The sequence below is a fragment of the Tribolium madens genome, unplaced genomic scaffold (genome assembly GCF_015345945.1).
Source record: "Tribolium madens isolate multiple individuals breed KSU strain unplaced genomic scaffold, Tmad_KSU_1.1 Scaffold_97;HRSCAF=244;Tcas5.2_LG3a, whole genome shotgun sequence".
NCBI classification, from domain to species: Eukaryota; Metazoa; Arthropoda; class Insecta; order Coleoptera; family Tenebrionidae; genus Tribolium; species Tribolium madens.
Genome location: NW_025401069.1, coordinates 11076423 through 11092048, shown reverse-complemented (window position 1 = coordinate 11092048; position 15626 = coordinate 11076423). Strand labels below are relative to the sequence as shown.

Here is a 15626-nt window from a genome sequence, read left to right as displayed (position 1 = left end):
TTGTGTTTGAGTAATATTTCAATTTTTTTTTTTCAAAATAGGCAACTTATATAATTTTTTTTCGTAATTATTAAAATGTTTTAAACATTTTTTCCATGTTTCTAGTTTATTTCTCTCGGGCGCGAGTTCTGATACACCCTGTATTTATAAATTTTTGCGAAAATTTATCAACTGGATTTGATAAAATATCGTTTGTTACAAAATACTCTGTACTATTTTAACAAAAAAATAAATCAATTTTGACAAATATTAATTATACAGATGGGTTGAACCAATCACGCAGTAGAAATCGTATTTCTTAAGTAATCGAAAAAAAATTGTAAACTTAAAGAAAAGTTGGAATAAAATTATCCGGAAACAAAATCGATTTTAAATTTAAATAAAGTTTTTATCCGGAAGAATTTGGTTCCAAACTCCGTTTAATCCGGAATTGACTTTCTTCTTTTGTTGATATTCTCGGAAGCGTTAAAAATCCATTTTTTCTTCGTACTTGAAGGTAGTCTGTTACGTAACGTAAAAGACATATCATTGAAATCAAAAGTAAACATTGACAAATCAAAGAAAAATGTAAAAAAATGTTTATGTTTAATTTCTTTAATAAAACATTGCATTAAAATTTTCAAATTATCCGAAAAGGGTCCAGTCCACTATAGGCCGAAAAATCGGGGTTCTACTGTTTTTCACTACGATTTAATTGCTCAATTTCTGAAATTGTCAAAATGACCTTTTCAACAAGTGTTTTGGTCCCGTCATACCCGAAATATTGGTATTGGCAATCCAGAGATAAAAAACATGCCACAATTTCATATTTCACTTCTCAAATACACCACTTTTCAGTTCTTCACCGCTTTCAACTTTTATTCTCCTAGTCTAAAATCCATTATACCTCTCTTTTGTCACCCCTACAATCACTGTACATTCCCACGCACCTTTATTTCCGTCCCAGGCAACCGTCATGTACCCTACCCGGAGCCAACTTCCTGGTCTGTTCCCGGAGTCCGATAATTCGGTTCGAACGCGTTTCAGTTTCGCGCTCGAGTGTGCAACAAGAGCCGCGTTAATGCCGCTTCGCTAATATTTCAGTTTTGTCATGTCGGGTCGACACAGCTGAACTGGCAATTAATCGCCGTTTTTTTCCAATTTTTCCGATGACAAACGGACATTCCCTCACGTACCAAATCGGTCGGATCTCACGCGACCTCACAACACAGGTGGAGACAACACATAATCATCGTTCTTCATTGTTTTAAAGGAAAGGTCGTTTCGGTCTTTGTGTACGATAAAAGTCAAGGCTGTGAACGCATATGCGACAAAAATGAATGAACTCCCCTTCAGTGAATGGCGTTGGAAAGAAAAGCACGGATTACCTTGGCGGCACCGAGGCGAATAAATATTATCGTAATTACAGATTTAATTTATTGGGATGGGTCGTGTAAATATTATTGTTTGCTTTATTATTATGGGGCGGGTGCGGCATTTGATAGTGCCATGTGGGATTTTTATTAGAGACTAACGGGCGATTTCACTAGAAATTCTGAATATTTGTTTTCAATATCATGAGTGGGGATTTTATTACGTGTCTGAATAACTAAACAAATACAGAAAACTTATCGGATTTTTCATAAAAATAGAATCAAGCTTAATTTTCGGTTTAAAGATCTCGTGTTAAATTTACTCAAGATAATAAAGTGAAGATTCAAATATTTGTCAGGAAAGATAACTCGCATTTTTAAAAATAGTAGCAAAATGTAATAAAAGGTCAAACTGATTTAACGGTACGGTCTAAAAAAATACCATGAGTTAGCACAAATTTAATAAATAAAAACAAACACACAAAAATGAAGAAAAAATTACTATTCACCAAAAGTGTTCTCTCCACTTGTAGCCAATGTCAATTTCGTTGTAGCATTTTTATTGGAATAATTTATGAATTAATTATTATGCAAGAGACATTATGAGGCAAAAGCAACCCTCACTTTGGCAATCCCGCCTTGAAAATGATTGATAAGGGAAAAAGTGTCAGTTTTTTGACGAACATGTCGACATTGAATGATTTCCTCTCGAAGAAGCACCTCTCAAAAATATAAAACGCAAACATTCGAATTTTCCCTTGAAAAAACATGGGGAAATTGATGGATCACCCCATTTCCGCCTAAAAAAATTACTTTTTTTAATCACCGCTCTTATAATTGATGTGCATACAGAGATTTGATCGATTATAATCAGCAAGGAAAATGGAGTGACATCACGATTTAGCGCCGTTGTGACAGTTGAGTGACATGAATGGAATTTTTAGGAACCTCTTTGGCCAACAATACACGAAATTATCTCTCGTGTTTTGTGAAAAACTGGATCGAAAAATCGCCATTCACTCGTGGGCGCACACCTTTCAACCACGTTCTATTTTCATCGGTGCGAATTTTGATAAACACGTTAATCCCGACGTGATTGTCCATTTTTGAGGGGTTCCCGTCTGCCGGATGTTGACAAAACGAAATTCATTTGGTAAACACGACACGTCGAGGGGCGACAGACATCCACCTCGTCAATTAAAACCCCACGGAAAACTACTGTTTGCATGGGAGGGAGGCCAAGATGCGGGCTTGGCTGCACTCTTACAAGAAGAAAAGCTATTCTTAAAAAATACGGAAATAAAAACGCACGTATGTTAAAATACAAATCATTTATAACTACACAACTTAAAAAAAACAACAAGAACAAACACACAAAAACTTCATACTTTTGATTGAAATTGAAAATTATTTATTACCTTAATTTAAATTTGTCAATGAAACTATAATCAGTTTCTCAGTAGATCTATACCATTGACTGACCCAATTGGGTTAAAATTTATTTTATTTAAAACAAGAATTGATATACTTGGTACTTAATTTATGTCTTTTGCGAACAGATCTGACTCCTACTAAAAGATTGTATAACAGTTTTGACCATAATAGTACCTAGATATTCGTTTTTTGTAAAACAAATAATTTTTAAAGATTATAGCTATTTATTATACAAGACGATAAAGAAATTGTATATCTACGAGTGAAAAAGTTTAGTTTACGAGTGACGAAGTCACGAGTGGACTTTTTTCACGAGTAAATAAACAATCTTCATCGTCGTGTATAATATTTTGTTTTATTTTGTACTCACCTACCAGAATTTCTTGAATATAACCAGTAGATAAAAATTACTTTATTTCACTAGACGATAAAAGATCACTTTATCTACTGAAATTAGTTGATAAAAGTACTCTCTAACATTGAGTACAAAATAAACAATTTTTTTTATTATTATTTATTATTACACTCTCCCAGCAGACTTGTCACCCACAAGACTTTTATGTTTCATATGAACAATTTTAAGGATGATTTTAATATTTTAATATAAAATAAATTCTTTCAAAAGTTTTAAGAACTTTGTAGACAAATTTAATGATAAGATAATTAAACTTCAGAGTCACATTTAACGCATGTTTTTTTCAATTAATAAATAATACAAAAATTATCAATATATTTTGCAATTTATATGCTCTTATAAGAAGCGAGTGTTTTTACCAAATGGGAAGTTTTGCTTTCTTCCCGGCAATTAATCATCATCGTCAATTTTTTGCAACCGGGAAAATGTTTTTCCAACGCTAAACGTTTATTCTTAAGAGCTGCTTTTATTGTTTGACAGCTAAATTTATTGCAGTGCTAAGTGCAAAATATTCCTTACTGTTTTCGCGGTTCTAGAACAATATCTCTTCATTCTTTCTAATCAATTATTGGATGCAACTTTCACACTGAATGTTATTGTTTAGATAAGTGGATTTTCCTTTGTTTCTCTTGTAGTGTAAGCAAATCTCTTCCCATTCAATCAAGGAATGCAAAAACTAACCCCTCTTGATCCAAATTTATAGCTTAATTCCTCTTACAAATAACTTACTTAAAGCTTCCTTAATTTATATTAAAACCTCGATACCCATCTAGGTTTTCATTTAATCTTGTTTTAATCCAAACAGCCGTGAAATGTAGTGAGATACAAACAGTAAAATCTGCATAAAATACAAGTCTTCAGCTTGACTCAATCCTCACTTATGCAAATTTAAATGGCGCTTCAATTAAGAGAAATTATATTAACTCCCACGTGATAATAATTACGACTCGTTGAACATTCCTCCGATTTAAGGACTAAGAATAATTCCGATCCGATTTACACAAGACGCGACGATAAGAAAGGGAGATAAGCGACGATAACATCTGACCTAGATCGCGGAGACTCTTCTCATTCTAGTCTCGAACATTTATTATAATTCTCCTCTCGTTCATTAACCGAAAAGTCGAGGTCATTTCCACCTGGACACGAGGTGCGGCTTTGAAATAATCGCGATGTTAAAATCCATTAGGAAAATTAGCGTCCCTTCGAACTCAAGCACCACTCGAGCCGATGAAGCTATAAAAAATAATTAGCCTCCCTCGAAACCGAGTGTCTTTAATTCACTTTCATTAGGGAGATTTCAATGGAACTCCCTTTACGAGCTAAGGAAACGGCGATGATTCAAACAACCTCGATACGTACTCTACTCGTCCGAATTCTCGAGATGGCACAGACACCTGGAGGTCTTCTTCACCACCACGCTACCAGAATCGACCATCCACCACACTCACCAAGTCTTTACCAAAACTTTGGTCAAAAAGCACTCACACGACGAACCTCCTCTCACCAGGACACCGCCGGCATGACTGAATGAATCATGTTTTGTCCGGTTTTAGAACGCGATTATTGCGGTTCGACGGGGGACTCGTGAGTGACTGTACGACGTCAAACTCGCACAAAGAGACGCCGTAAACAAGCGTTGTGACGCCGAGCGCACGCTCTGCTTGAGGGTGCGTGAGGGTTGAGGATGAGTTCACGTTCGACACCTCGAAAGGCCATTTGAAAAATTTTAGCAAGTGTTTGTGGATAAACCGCGATTTTGCAACACAAACAAACCGATGCGCTGCAATGTTTACAGTGGGATTCTCGGTTATTTATAGGCGGAATTTGAACGGAGTTTGCAGTTTCTTGGGCCGGCTTCGAACATTTGGGTATGGAGGAGGTGCAACCGGCAAGGAAATGTGATGAACATCTGGTTCAGTTAAGAAGAAGCTACAAGAGAAGAGAAAATAATTGTGCTGCATTCCTAAAATCTAAGTCAAAATGTCTTTTTCTTGAAACTTGAAACTATGCCATCATTGCCATCTCAAGAAATAATTTAAAAAATGTAGGAATGGCTTCCAAACTCATCTCAAAGCCCATTTTCATTTTGCTCGCTGCTCATCTAAAATTGCGGTAATTTAGAACTTTACACAACCGTCCTTTCACATTGGATGAAGTTCAAAGTATGTCACTATCATATCGCATTTTGTGGAAGATGAAAGAGCTGCCGATGATGGCAAGAGGCTACAATGGCGATAAGCCATGCGTCATATCCTGCAAGCTGACATGTTGTAAAACACTTCGATCTTTTCGTCCCCCCAAAAGTGCTCGACTCTGTCTTTATATTAAGCACAATGGCTGAAACGGCATACATCAACTCCTCAGATACTCGATCCCAGTGCCGTAAATTTTCACGCACCATTATGGCTGTTGCCACATTTCATCCGTCTACCTGCGGGGATATCGCGTTTCGCACCCTCGTCTCAACCGCACCACTATCCCAAATCATAATCGTCGCAGCCGCCCTCTTATCAAAACAACTTAATAGCGAGGGTTGAGGGGGAAAAAAGTCGCAAGTTTTAGTTTATGAGCAATTAAAACGATCACGTTCATCACAGACTTGATGGTTCCGGGTGTGGGCCGGAAGTCGGCGCCGGATTCTGCGTGCCACCGCTAAAATCTCTCTTACGGACTTCCATTATGCAAATTATACATCACAACAGTCAGACCAAAGCGGAGCTAATGTAACAGACGGGACACAAATTGGCTTTATCAAGCTGCCTCACCGACAATTTACAAATTAGGTCCAATGAAAAAGTTTGCTTTGATCTCGAAAAAATCATATCGAATACTCAAATGCTTGATATTTTGCTGACAGTAACAACAATTTTTGTTTAAACAGAGATTTTTCAAAGGTCATCCAATAAAAAGAACCCTCCCTTTCACTATCGACAATCTTTTATCGTTTGCCTGAAGACGCGTATCCAATTTTACGAGGGTATTATTTAAATTTAGTCGACTTATTGATGGCTTTGCACTCGTACACAAACCGAGATAGTTCTTCTGGGCACACTTTGACTGACCGCTTTCTTGCCGCTCCATTACCTGGCCAACTCCATAGCATGACCTGTAGATTTTTAACCCGAACTAACGTCACAGGGTCTTTGTTTTGTATAAAAAGTGGAGTTAGAGAAATGTAAAATCATTAAATTTTGAATTAGTTGGTTAAATGAAGCTTGTAAAAATTTTAATAGTGTTTACACTCCTCAAGCTCCTCCTGACTTTTCAAAAATTGTCTGTAGACTTTCCTTGTCGAAAAAATATTTGACTTTCTAATACGACACTCGTAACCTCGTCAAGTATCAATAACACCGCTTGGTATAATAAATTCCATGCATTTTCAATCGAATTGAGGTCCTAGGCTAGGACATATCCGCCTTTGATTTTCACTCGACCAAATCCCGCATCAATTACTATGTACACAAATCGTGTCATCTTGACTCATCACGCGACTTCCGAACGCATTTTTGCCATTCTCTTCTCTTTACAAGGACACACCTTTATTGCACTCCCGTTTGCATACCGATCGTATAGAGAAAAATCTCCGACTTTTAAAGAATTTCTCGGAACTTCCAAGGTAAACCTGTGGCTCTTTCCAAACCCATGCAAAAATCTCTCTTCACCCTCGCGCGATAACACAAACACAAAGTGTTCCGTTTGATTGTAATTAAGATAAGAGAATTAATTCTACCATTGTAAATGTTTACATTAACGTTTTGCCGCTTTTGCCCATGATGAATGTCCATTCTTTAACACTCCACACCCAAAAATGTCCCGGTTTTCGCTCCTGTCAAATAAATTAATTAAAGCTTCTCAGGTTTAGCAACCATACACTTGCTAATGGTATAATTACTCAGGACAGAGGAAAAATCTCCCTATTATGGCTCCCAATGCGTAAACTAGATTGATTAAAGCATCGTCGGTTAATTTTCCGATCGTAATACCTCTAATATCTCTCTTGGTGAAGGTGAAGGGATCGAAACATGCGAGAACCCAAGTCTCGCACTTGCAATTAGTCTCTCGCAGAAATTGCTGGAGTTGCTCATTTGTTCTCCTGTCTGAAACACGTATGTGAGTGGAAAGCCCCTCAAAAGATTTGTCCTCGTGGAAACGTTGAAATCCACTCAAGCCGAGTACAATTCTCATTTCAGTTACCGACAACTTTTCATTTGATTGTTTTAAGTTGCGTGCGCAAATCTCTTTTAAAATTTTTACATCGCGTGGCTCTTGTCGTTATCCTCCGGTGCAAAATTAAACACTCCCGAGATGAAGTAAGACACCTATGAAAAATATTTCTGGCGTGTCGGTTCGCAATGTATCTAAATCATCGACTCGAGTGTTTAATTAGATTCCACTGTGAAAAATTTTGGTCCGCCCTCCGGCTCGGACGATACAAATCCATTTAGTATCGTAATCTCCCTCGGCAAAAGCGACACGGGGGCAAAAACCGGGAGGGAAATAGTTAACAAGGGGACCGTCTGCGTTCCCTGGAGCGTTCCAGCTACCATTTGCAGTCGTATCCGCGGGGTATTTTTCAATCGAAAGGACGAATCGAAATTACGAAACGGGAAAACTAATAAAAGGTCCTGGAGGCGATAGAGTGCTTTAGCGCGCGACCACGGCACAATGCCGGGCCACCTCATAATAATACCGGAGCACAATATGCGGGAAAGTTTACAAACAAGACGACGCTCGTTCCTTTCGAATATTGCCGTCATTGTGGAAAAAGAGAAATTCATTCCGGTAGGGAGAAGGGCGCGAAAAGATCTCACACACAACACAGACGACGAGCTCCTGGACTTTGAGTGGCCATTATTTCTGGCGATTCTTGCAGAAAACGGAAAGAAATTCAATTTCCTCATTACGGGGAGCGAGACCGCTTGCTTATAAGCGATGTGCACTTTTTGTCTCGTCTTTGAACTTTTCAGCCAGACAGAAAATGCTATCAAGTATATTTGCTACATTAAAGTTGAAAGAAAATTCTCATCACAATTTTGAAGTATTAAAACGAAAACCAAAGCAAATTTCGGCGTTTCCTCGTTACCACCAAAAACCATAAGCAAAACCAGAAATACAAAATCTATATTATCTATATTAAGAACTATTTTGTTATAAGATGTCATTTAAATCGATTAAAAGACCTAATTTTGATTTAACGAATTTATTACTTTAAAGACAAACATTTTTCCCTAGTAGCATTTTTGTATTAGGTATTTTGACTGTTTATTTTACCACAAATATTTTTAAATCATATTTTTATAAACAGTTTGTTCCCGGATTGAGTTTACAAGAGAATTTTTTTTATCCTTGCTTCACCTGAAACGAGCAAATCTGGATTTAAAACTTCATTATTCTGATTCAGTGAAAAGAAAAATTAATGTTTCTCTTGATTTTCAACTTAGAATAATTTTTCTCTGCTTTTTAAGTCCTATCACATTTGCGGTTTTATTTATTTGACAACTATATGTCACTTTAACAATTAATTTATTAATTAAATAATGATAGTTCTTGTTAAAAATGACTTTGGTTTTAACCTTAAAAAGCTGTTTCTTTGAGTTGCTATTTATTAAAATTGTGTTTTTCACAAACATTTTTGTTATTTAACTTGCGTAACCTCATTTGTCAAAGTGACATCATTGACAAACTAATAAAACCGCCAATGTGATAGGACTTAAAAAGCAGAAAAAAAGTCGAAAAGCAAGAGAAAAATGAACTTTTCTTCCTACTGAGTTAGAATAATAAAGTTTTAATTACAGATTTGCTGGTTTTAGATAAAGCAAAAAATGTTTTTCCTTTACAGTTCTGGCGTAAAATCAAAGATAATTTTTTTCCCTCCTGTAAACTCAATCCGGGAACATACTGCATAAATTGTTTGATCCCATATATTAAAAAAAAAATTGTTGATTTTCTCGGTTTGCCTACCAAAAAAGTCTCCATTACATATATATAAATACAAGGCAAACAAAAAGTACGAAATCAAGCGCTTTTTTTTTTAATCATTTACCCTCAGACAATAAAAATTAATAAAAATAAAAGTGATAAAAAAATATGCTCGTCTTTTGAAAATGAAATTTTGTTCAGTTTTTGAGTTAGTGCATTTTTTTTCTCTATGGCAACTTAGATGAAAATTTTTTTCGATAAAAAGTGAATTAAATGTAGATAGCTATTATCCTTAGACCATCAGCATTTGTAAAAACAGGTTTCAGAGTGAATTGCTATTTTAAAAAGTTAAACATTTTGCAGAATTTAAAAAAATCGAAAAATTATATTCTCGATAAAACGTCACATTTTTCTAGTACCTTATCATATCAATCACTTAGTTTTAAAAAAAAATAGATTAAACAAAAAACGGTTGATGCCATACTTTTTCTTCACCTAGAAAGAACATTTTTTATTTTCGAGATCCAAAGTGCCTTTATTAATTAAGTAAAAACCCTAATTTTTTGTCCATAATTTCTGCAGAAGGCGTCATAACAAAAGATATTAATAAATTATTGAGGCAATAGAACACTTTGACTTTTAATAGTTATTTATTCTATAGTTATTTATTGTACGTGGATGAAATCCACTCGGAGAAATAATACACTCAAAAGAGTTGAATACAAAATTTGATTCTTTGAATTAGACTCAACAAGGCTTCAAATTGCTTTAAATTTCTGTTAAAAATAATTTGACGTTTCGTATTGAGAAATGCCAAACAGTTGTCAAAACTTCCTTACACGGAGAAAAAAAAATTGACAGTATCGAAGAACAAAAACTTTTTACTCCTTAACTCCAATAAATGAAGAAAAAAAAACAAAACTTTATGTATTCCTAAAAATTTATTTAACCAAACAATCCGGGAAAATATAATAACGATGATACAACAAACATTCATACAAATTTTGAAATGAGACATTGAATTTTTGTTTTAATAAATAATTTGCTTTGGATACAAAACTCTTTCTCCAGTTACATCATCTTTTTCATACTTAGTACACAATTTTCTCACTCATATTTTTGTTTTTACATTTATATTAGAAACCTACCTATAATAAAAAAATAAATAAAACATCATTATTGATGATGATGAATTTATTTAAATTAAATTTTTATTAATTAATTTTAAATTAATTTTTTTTTTTAATAATTTTCTCTGCAAACGAAAATTTCATGTTTATTTATTTCTATTTATTATAAGAAAAATTTTTGATTTGTGTTTTTTTATTAATTGTAATTAGCTTCCTCGTATGCGTATTTTTCCACATTAACAAATCGGCCGATTGACCTGTCGGTTATTATGTTATTTGAGAGAATGCAGAACACGCAGGAAGAGTGTGGGTACAGTGGCGATGGCGAGGGCCGCTCGAAGGCCGCTGCTTCGCCCACTGACCATAAACAGCAGCAGCAGCAGCACTAGGAGAACGGGTTGTTGACCGTTGTTTCAGCTTTCAGAAAACCGCAATTGCAACGAAGGAATCGCTTTTGACCTAAGTCAAAGCGGGAGCGGCGCCAAAACGCCTCCACAATTGCGTAATGAAAATACCGAGGAATAAAATTGTCGTTGCTGTTGCTATTTCGAGGATACATATTGATTCTCCGGTGAGAGATCCCGAGGGATCGACTTTAAAACTACTACCATCTAATATCATTTTTGGGGAGAAGAGGAAAATAAATGAACTCGGTTTGTTCAAGGACGATGCAAAAAGATTGATTTTTATCAGAGACAAGGTCGTGGCAAATGATTGGAAGAGTAATAACAAACAAACTATAAAAACAGATGAATGAGATAACGGCCGAAATGCTCGTTTTTGTCTTGTCGAGGATTGGGGACGAAATTCGTTGTTTATTTATTTCTTCGAGTTTCAAAACTATAAACTTATCCGCAACATCACCATCTACTTAATGTTATCTGCAGTTGAGGGAATAATGTTCACAGATTATAGAGAGAAGTTGCTTGGATTGTAATTCACACTGAAATGGGACAATTATGTTGGGTTTACCGTTGTGACGAGCGGTTTAACGTGTTAGAAAATTGCAGCGAGGTAGCAATTTTCAAGTTTACCAAACAGAATTTAGCAATGCCTTCGAAACAAATCAACTGCTAAAAATACAACGAAACATTGTAACAAAATGAAAATGTACACTTTTTAAGTCACGGAGTTTATTATGTTTCTCACATTTGAACATTTTTGCTATTCCTCAACCTTAACAGAAAAATTATAATGTGGCCATTTCTATTCGGAGCAAAAACTTCCACGCCACATTTATGTCCATGACCATGTTCCATTATATTTTAATGGTCTACTTGAAGATCGTAATCGCAAATTATTAATCAATACGACATTTTATTTCATGTAAACAAAAAATATGTATCGAGATAACCTGAAACTTAGTGCTTCGCTATTCGGTACGAATTTTTTTTCCCAAATAAACAAACCTCCAATGAAATTTATTGTGTAAAGTATCGTAAATCGATAGACTTGGGCTTGATTGTTTAGTGTGTGGTAAAATATGAAGACACTTTTCTCTCATCAGTTTATTTCAAAGTAAATTTATTTTAAATCAATATTTATTATTTAAAATCCTTGAATTGATGTGAAACACATTTTACTTTATGATTTTTAAGCGTTGCTTTCAAGGAAGTGAAAAAATTTAATATCCAGGCTTTTTACGCCAAGATTTTTATGTAATATGAACGACATTTCATAAAAATTCTTAAATGTACGCGACGACGAAAAAAAGAAAAAAATTCAACATCAGTTGACACATTTATCAATTTTCTTCTTTCATTGTTTAGTAATGTTTTAAACGATTTTCTATGTAAAATTTAATACAATGCTTAATTTTGAAAGTGAAAGTGATTGATGGATTAATTCTCATTTGTGCAACAAATAAGGAGATTAAGGTCGAGAGTATTCAAATCTATAACATTATAACAGCAATTTTTTATTGAGTTTGCATACAAAATATTTTTTCTATTAATAAAATAAAAATCACTACTGACTACACTTTTTTGAGAATTTTTTATCTGTAAAAATGTACAGTTTTATACAGTGGAACCTCGTTACGCCGAAATACTTATTGCCCAAAAAATTGTTTTTTTTTCTACTCGTATATTGTTTTATTAGAAAATTATAAAATGTGTACAAAAATTAACTTCTTATGGCATAAAATATATAAATAAACGTAAATTCCTAAAGTACAAAAAAAATAAGATTTCATGTGTGTGTAGATATAGATTTTATTCATTTCTCTTGAGGTAACAGAAAAAAGTCTTTCATTGAAGATTGTCTGATGCATTTTTCCTTTTTTTTTTTGACAAAGCTCTCACAGGCCTTGAATTTTGTGTAAACAGTAGAAATTAATCCAATGAGCATTACGTAAAATTGCAGGAATTTGAGAGGAACCGAAAATCTGTTCTACTTCAAGAGGAATTCGACTTGAAGAGGTTCGATTTATCGAGATTCCACTGTATTTTACTGGCATTCTACGTAATAATGCAATTTTTGAAACGTTCATAAAAATAATAATCAAAATGTTCCATTTTGAAACAATTTGGTTGTAATTTTTTACATCTATGAATAAGTGTATTAATGCAATCTATTGTTATAGCACTCTTTACATTTTTTATGTTTGCCTTATTCCATGTTTTGCAATTACGGTTTCAACACTGCATGCTCGTCGAAACGGTAATAAAAACTTTCCGCCAACCCAACCTCAACTCGAGTTTAATTCTCATTTTTCTCTGGTAAAAAATTCTTCCACCTCCGCAATATCGTTGGTCAAGTTCATTCTAAATTTTTATCTGCTATAAATTCCAAAGACCCGACCCAAAATCTGAACATCGTCGATAAATTGCCAAGTTGTATTGGCTCGTAGTTTCTGTACAAAAAGCTGAAATTGTTCGATAAACATGAACTAATTTACTTCAAACAATACCTAATTCAAGTCATTTACATTAATTATAAAACAAACTTTGAATAATTGGATGGTGAAGCTTCGGAAACTCTGACAAATTTAATAAACAAGCTGTAAACGAAATTTGATTGCTTTCGCGGACAATGTAGCCCCACCATGCCCATGATGGGTCGTTCTGCTGCGTCAACGTGTAATTGTAAATTGATGATTATTTGCAACGGGACATCAGCAATTTATCAAGGTTTTTGCTCCTTGGTGTTAGAAAATGCAGCAATTTTTCAAGCAATGAATAAGTGACGAGACTGTCTATTTATACGAGAGTTAATTCCAATTAACGCTGGTCGTTGTCCCTTGCATGCCTCAAAGCCCGTATAATTCATTGTGTTATTCCCATCCAACACATGTCACCCACAGGGTGAAGAACAACCAGGCAAAAACCGGGCCAGGTAAAAATCCCAGTCTGAAATGCATCAGGTATTTTACTCAAAACCCCGGCAAAAAATCCAATAAACCGCCCGCAATTCGCACGAGTGTTGGCCTGAAAAAAATTCAAGGGGGCTTTACCATCTTTCATGCTCCTAGGCTGCGTGGCTGAGGGTCCGCTACTGTGACTTTTGTCAACCGTACAATACATAATCACACACTTTAACACTACAACATAAGTCACTCTCACCGAACTAAAATTATCATAATTAGAAGTTTATTAATTAGTTTTACGCGAACTTATTTACACACGAAGAACACTGCCAAAACCCCGCGGCCATTACTGGATTTCGCTTGTTTTGGCCGCCTCCAGATGGCGTCCACGGAGCTGACCTTGACGATTTTTGGGCAATTTCCCCAATAATTTTCGTTTGTTCTCTTATCACAACACTGGGAATTTTGAAATTGTGTTATCAGACGGGTTTTTGATCGGTCACGGGAATTTTATTTGTCAATTATTCAAAAGTGATTTGGGGGAACTCCAAGTGTGACAATTGGCACGCTTGCTGAAACGTCAAATGTCAGATGATTTGAATATGTGTCAACGTGTCTCAAATCAAGCAAAAGTAATGATTTTTTTAAACTAATCAGCCATGTCACGCAATAATCTGCGTGGGGGGCTCAACCCCGAACCAGACACCCCTAAGATCAGTATCCTTTGCCTCGATATCACTCATTTTTCCCAACCTATCCAATTTTTTATTTGTAGTGGGGCTGTTTTCGTGTTTTTCATCCTGTATGGGTACATGCAAGAGCTGATTTTTACAATCGACGGCTTCCAGCCTTTTGGCTGGTACCTCACGTTAGTGCAATTCGGTTTTTACAGCGTCTTCGGTCTAGTTGAGACTCGAATTAGAAACATAACCTCTCGGTCGTAAGTGGCTCAATTTTCAAGGCCCAAAAACCCCGATTTTTTCCAGAATTCCGCTCCAGACATACTTCTTGCTCGCACTTCTGACTTTGGGCACCATGGGCTTCTCCAACGCCTCTCTAGGGTACTTAAATTACCCAACTCAAGTGATTTTCAAATGTTGTAAACTGATTCCGGTCCTAGTCGGAAGTATTTTGATTCAGGGAAAACGGTACGGGCCTTTGGATTTTAGTGCAGCTGTTTTGATGTGTGTGGGACTAACATTATTCACCTTGGGTGTGTATGGTCTAGACTAATTTAGCCCCCTCAAGCCCCCTTTAAGCAAATCAAACTTGGATTTAATTTCAGCCGATTCACATGTACAGCCTAATTTTAACACTAAAGGCATCTTCATGATCTCAATGGCCTTGCTGTGTGATGCCATCATTGGGAATGTGCAAGAAAAATCAATGAAAAATTACGGGGCCCCCAATTCAGAAGTCGTTTTGTTCTCCTATTCAATTGGGTTTTTGTACCTGTTTATTGTGATGGTGGCCACTGGAGACTTCACCGATGGCTTACAATTTTTCGCTACTGTAACCAATTTTTGATTGAATTATTTTAACATTACAGGGTTGTTTCAGAATCCTAAAAAATTGTACGGATATGCTTTAATTTTTTCACTAACTGGGTATCTGGGGATTCAGATTGTTCTCACTCTAGTCAGGACTTGTGGGGCTTTTGCTGCAGTCACTGTTACAACTTGCAGGAAAGCAGTCACTATCATAATATCATTTGTGTTTTTCAGCAAACCTTTTACGTTTCAGTAAGTCGCAAAAGTGGTTTGAATTGACAGTAATTTTTACGTTTCAGGTATTTATGGTCTGGTTTAGTGGTAGTTTTAGGTATTTATTTAAATTTATTTAGTAAGAAGCATCCAATGTCGATGCAGGACTTGGAGGTTTTTATAGAGAGATGTATCAGGGCGATCAAATTAAAAATTTATTCCAAACGTCAAGGACAACGCCACTATACGGCAAACGTTTAATTTTGTAGATTTAAGCAATCATTTTTTGCCATATTTTATATTTTCTGTTACGTAATAGAATGTGTTCTTTTTTGGTTTGTTTTAAGACTGGACCCCTCCTAG

The 15626-nt window shown here is 35.4% G+C and overlaps 2 protein-coding genes across 3 annotated transcripts in view; one reads left to right on the top strand and one right to left on the bottom strand.

Moving 5' to 3' along the window:
- LOC123014545 (cyclin-dependent kinase 14) overlaps window positions 1-13932 on the bottom strand; it is a 49816-nt gene extending 35884 nt beyond the window's left edge. The window contains exon 1 of one of the 2 annotated variants that reach the window (XM_044413714.1): window positions 13708-13932. In XM_044413714.1, coding sequence (XP_044269649.1) covers window positions 13708-13777 — 70 coding nt within the window. In that variant the 5' untranslated portion in view covers window positions 13778-13932. Of the gene's footprint in view, window positions 1-4563; window positions 4779-13707 lie in introns of those variants that run through there. The other variant, XM_044413715.1, reaches the window with a different exon arrangement.
- Window positions 13933-14145: 213 nt separating this feature from the next.
- LOC123014509 (adenosine 3'-phospho 5'-phosphosulfate transporter 2) lies at window positions 14146-15595 on the top strand. The gene is made up of 5 exons (XM_044413662.1): window positions 14146-14500; window positions 14547-14773; window positions 14846-15072; window positions 15121-15302; window positions 15350-15595. Exons 1-5 carry the CDS (start codon window positions 14220-14222, stop codon window positions 15522-15524), a joined length of 1092 nt encoding a protein of 363 aa, XP_044269597.1. The 5' UTR covers window positions 14146-14219; the 3' UTR covers window positions 15525-15595.
- Window positions 15596-15626: the final 31 nt, after the last annotated feature.

Coding starts and splice junctions, on each gene's coding strand:
- LOC123014509 (XM_044413662.1), top strand. CDS start 14,220: ATGTCACGCAATAATCTGCGTGGGGGGCTCAACCCCGAACCAGACACC. Junction 14,501..14,546: donor AGAAACATAACCTCTCGGTC/GTAAGTGGCTCA, acceptor GATTTTTTCCAG/AATTCCGCTCCAGACATACT. Junction 15,073..15,120: donor GCTTACAATTTTTCGCTACT/GTAACCAATTTT, acceptor GGGTTGTTTCAG/AATCCTAAAAAATTGTACGG.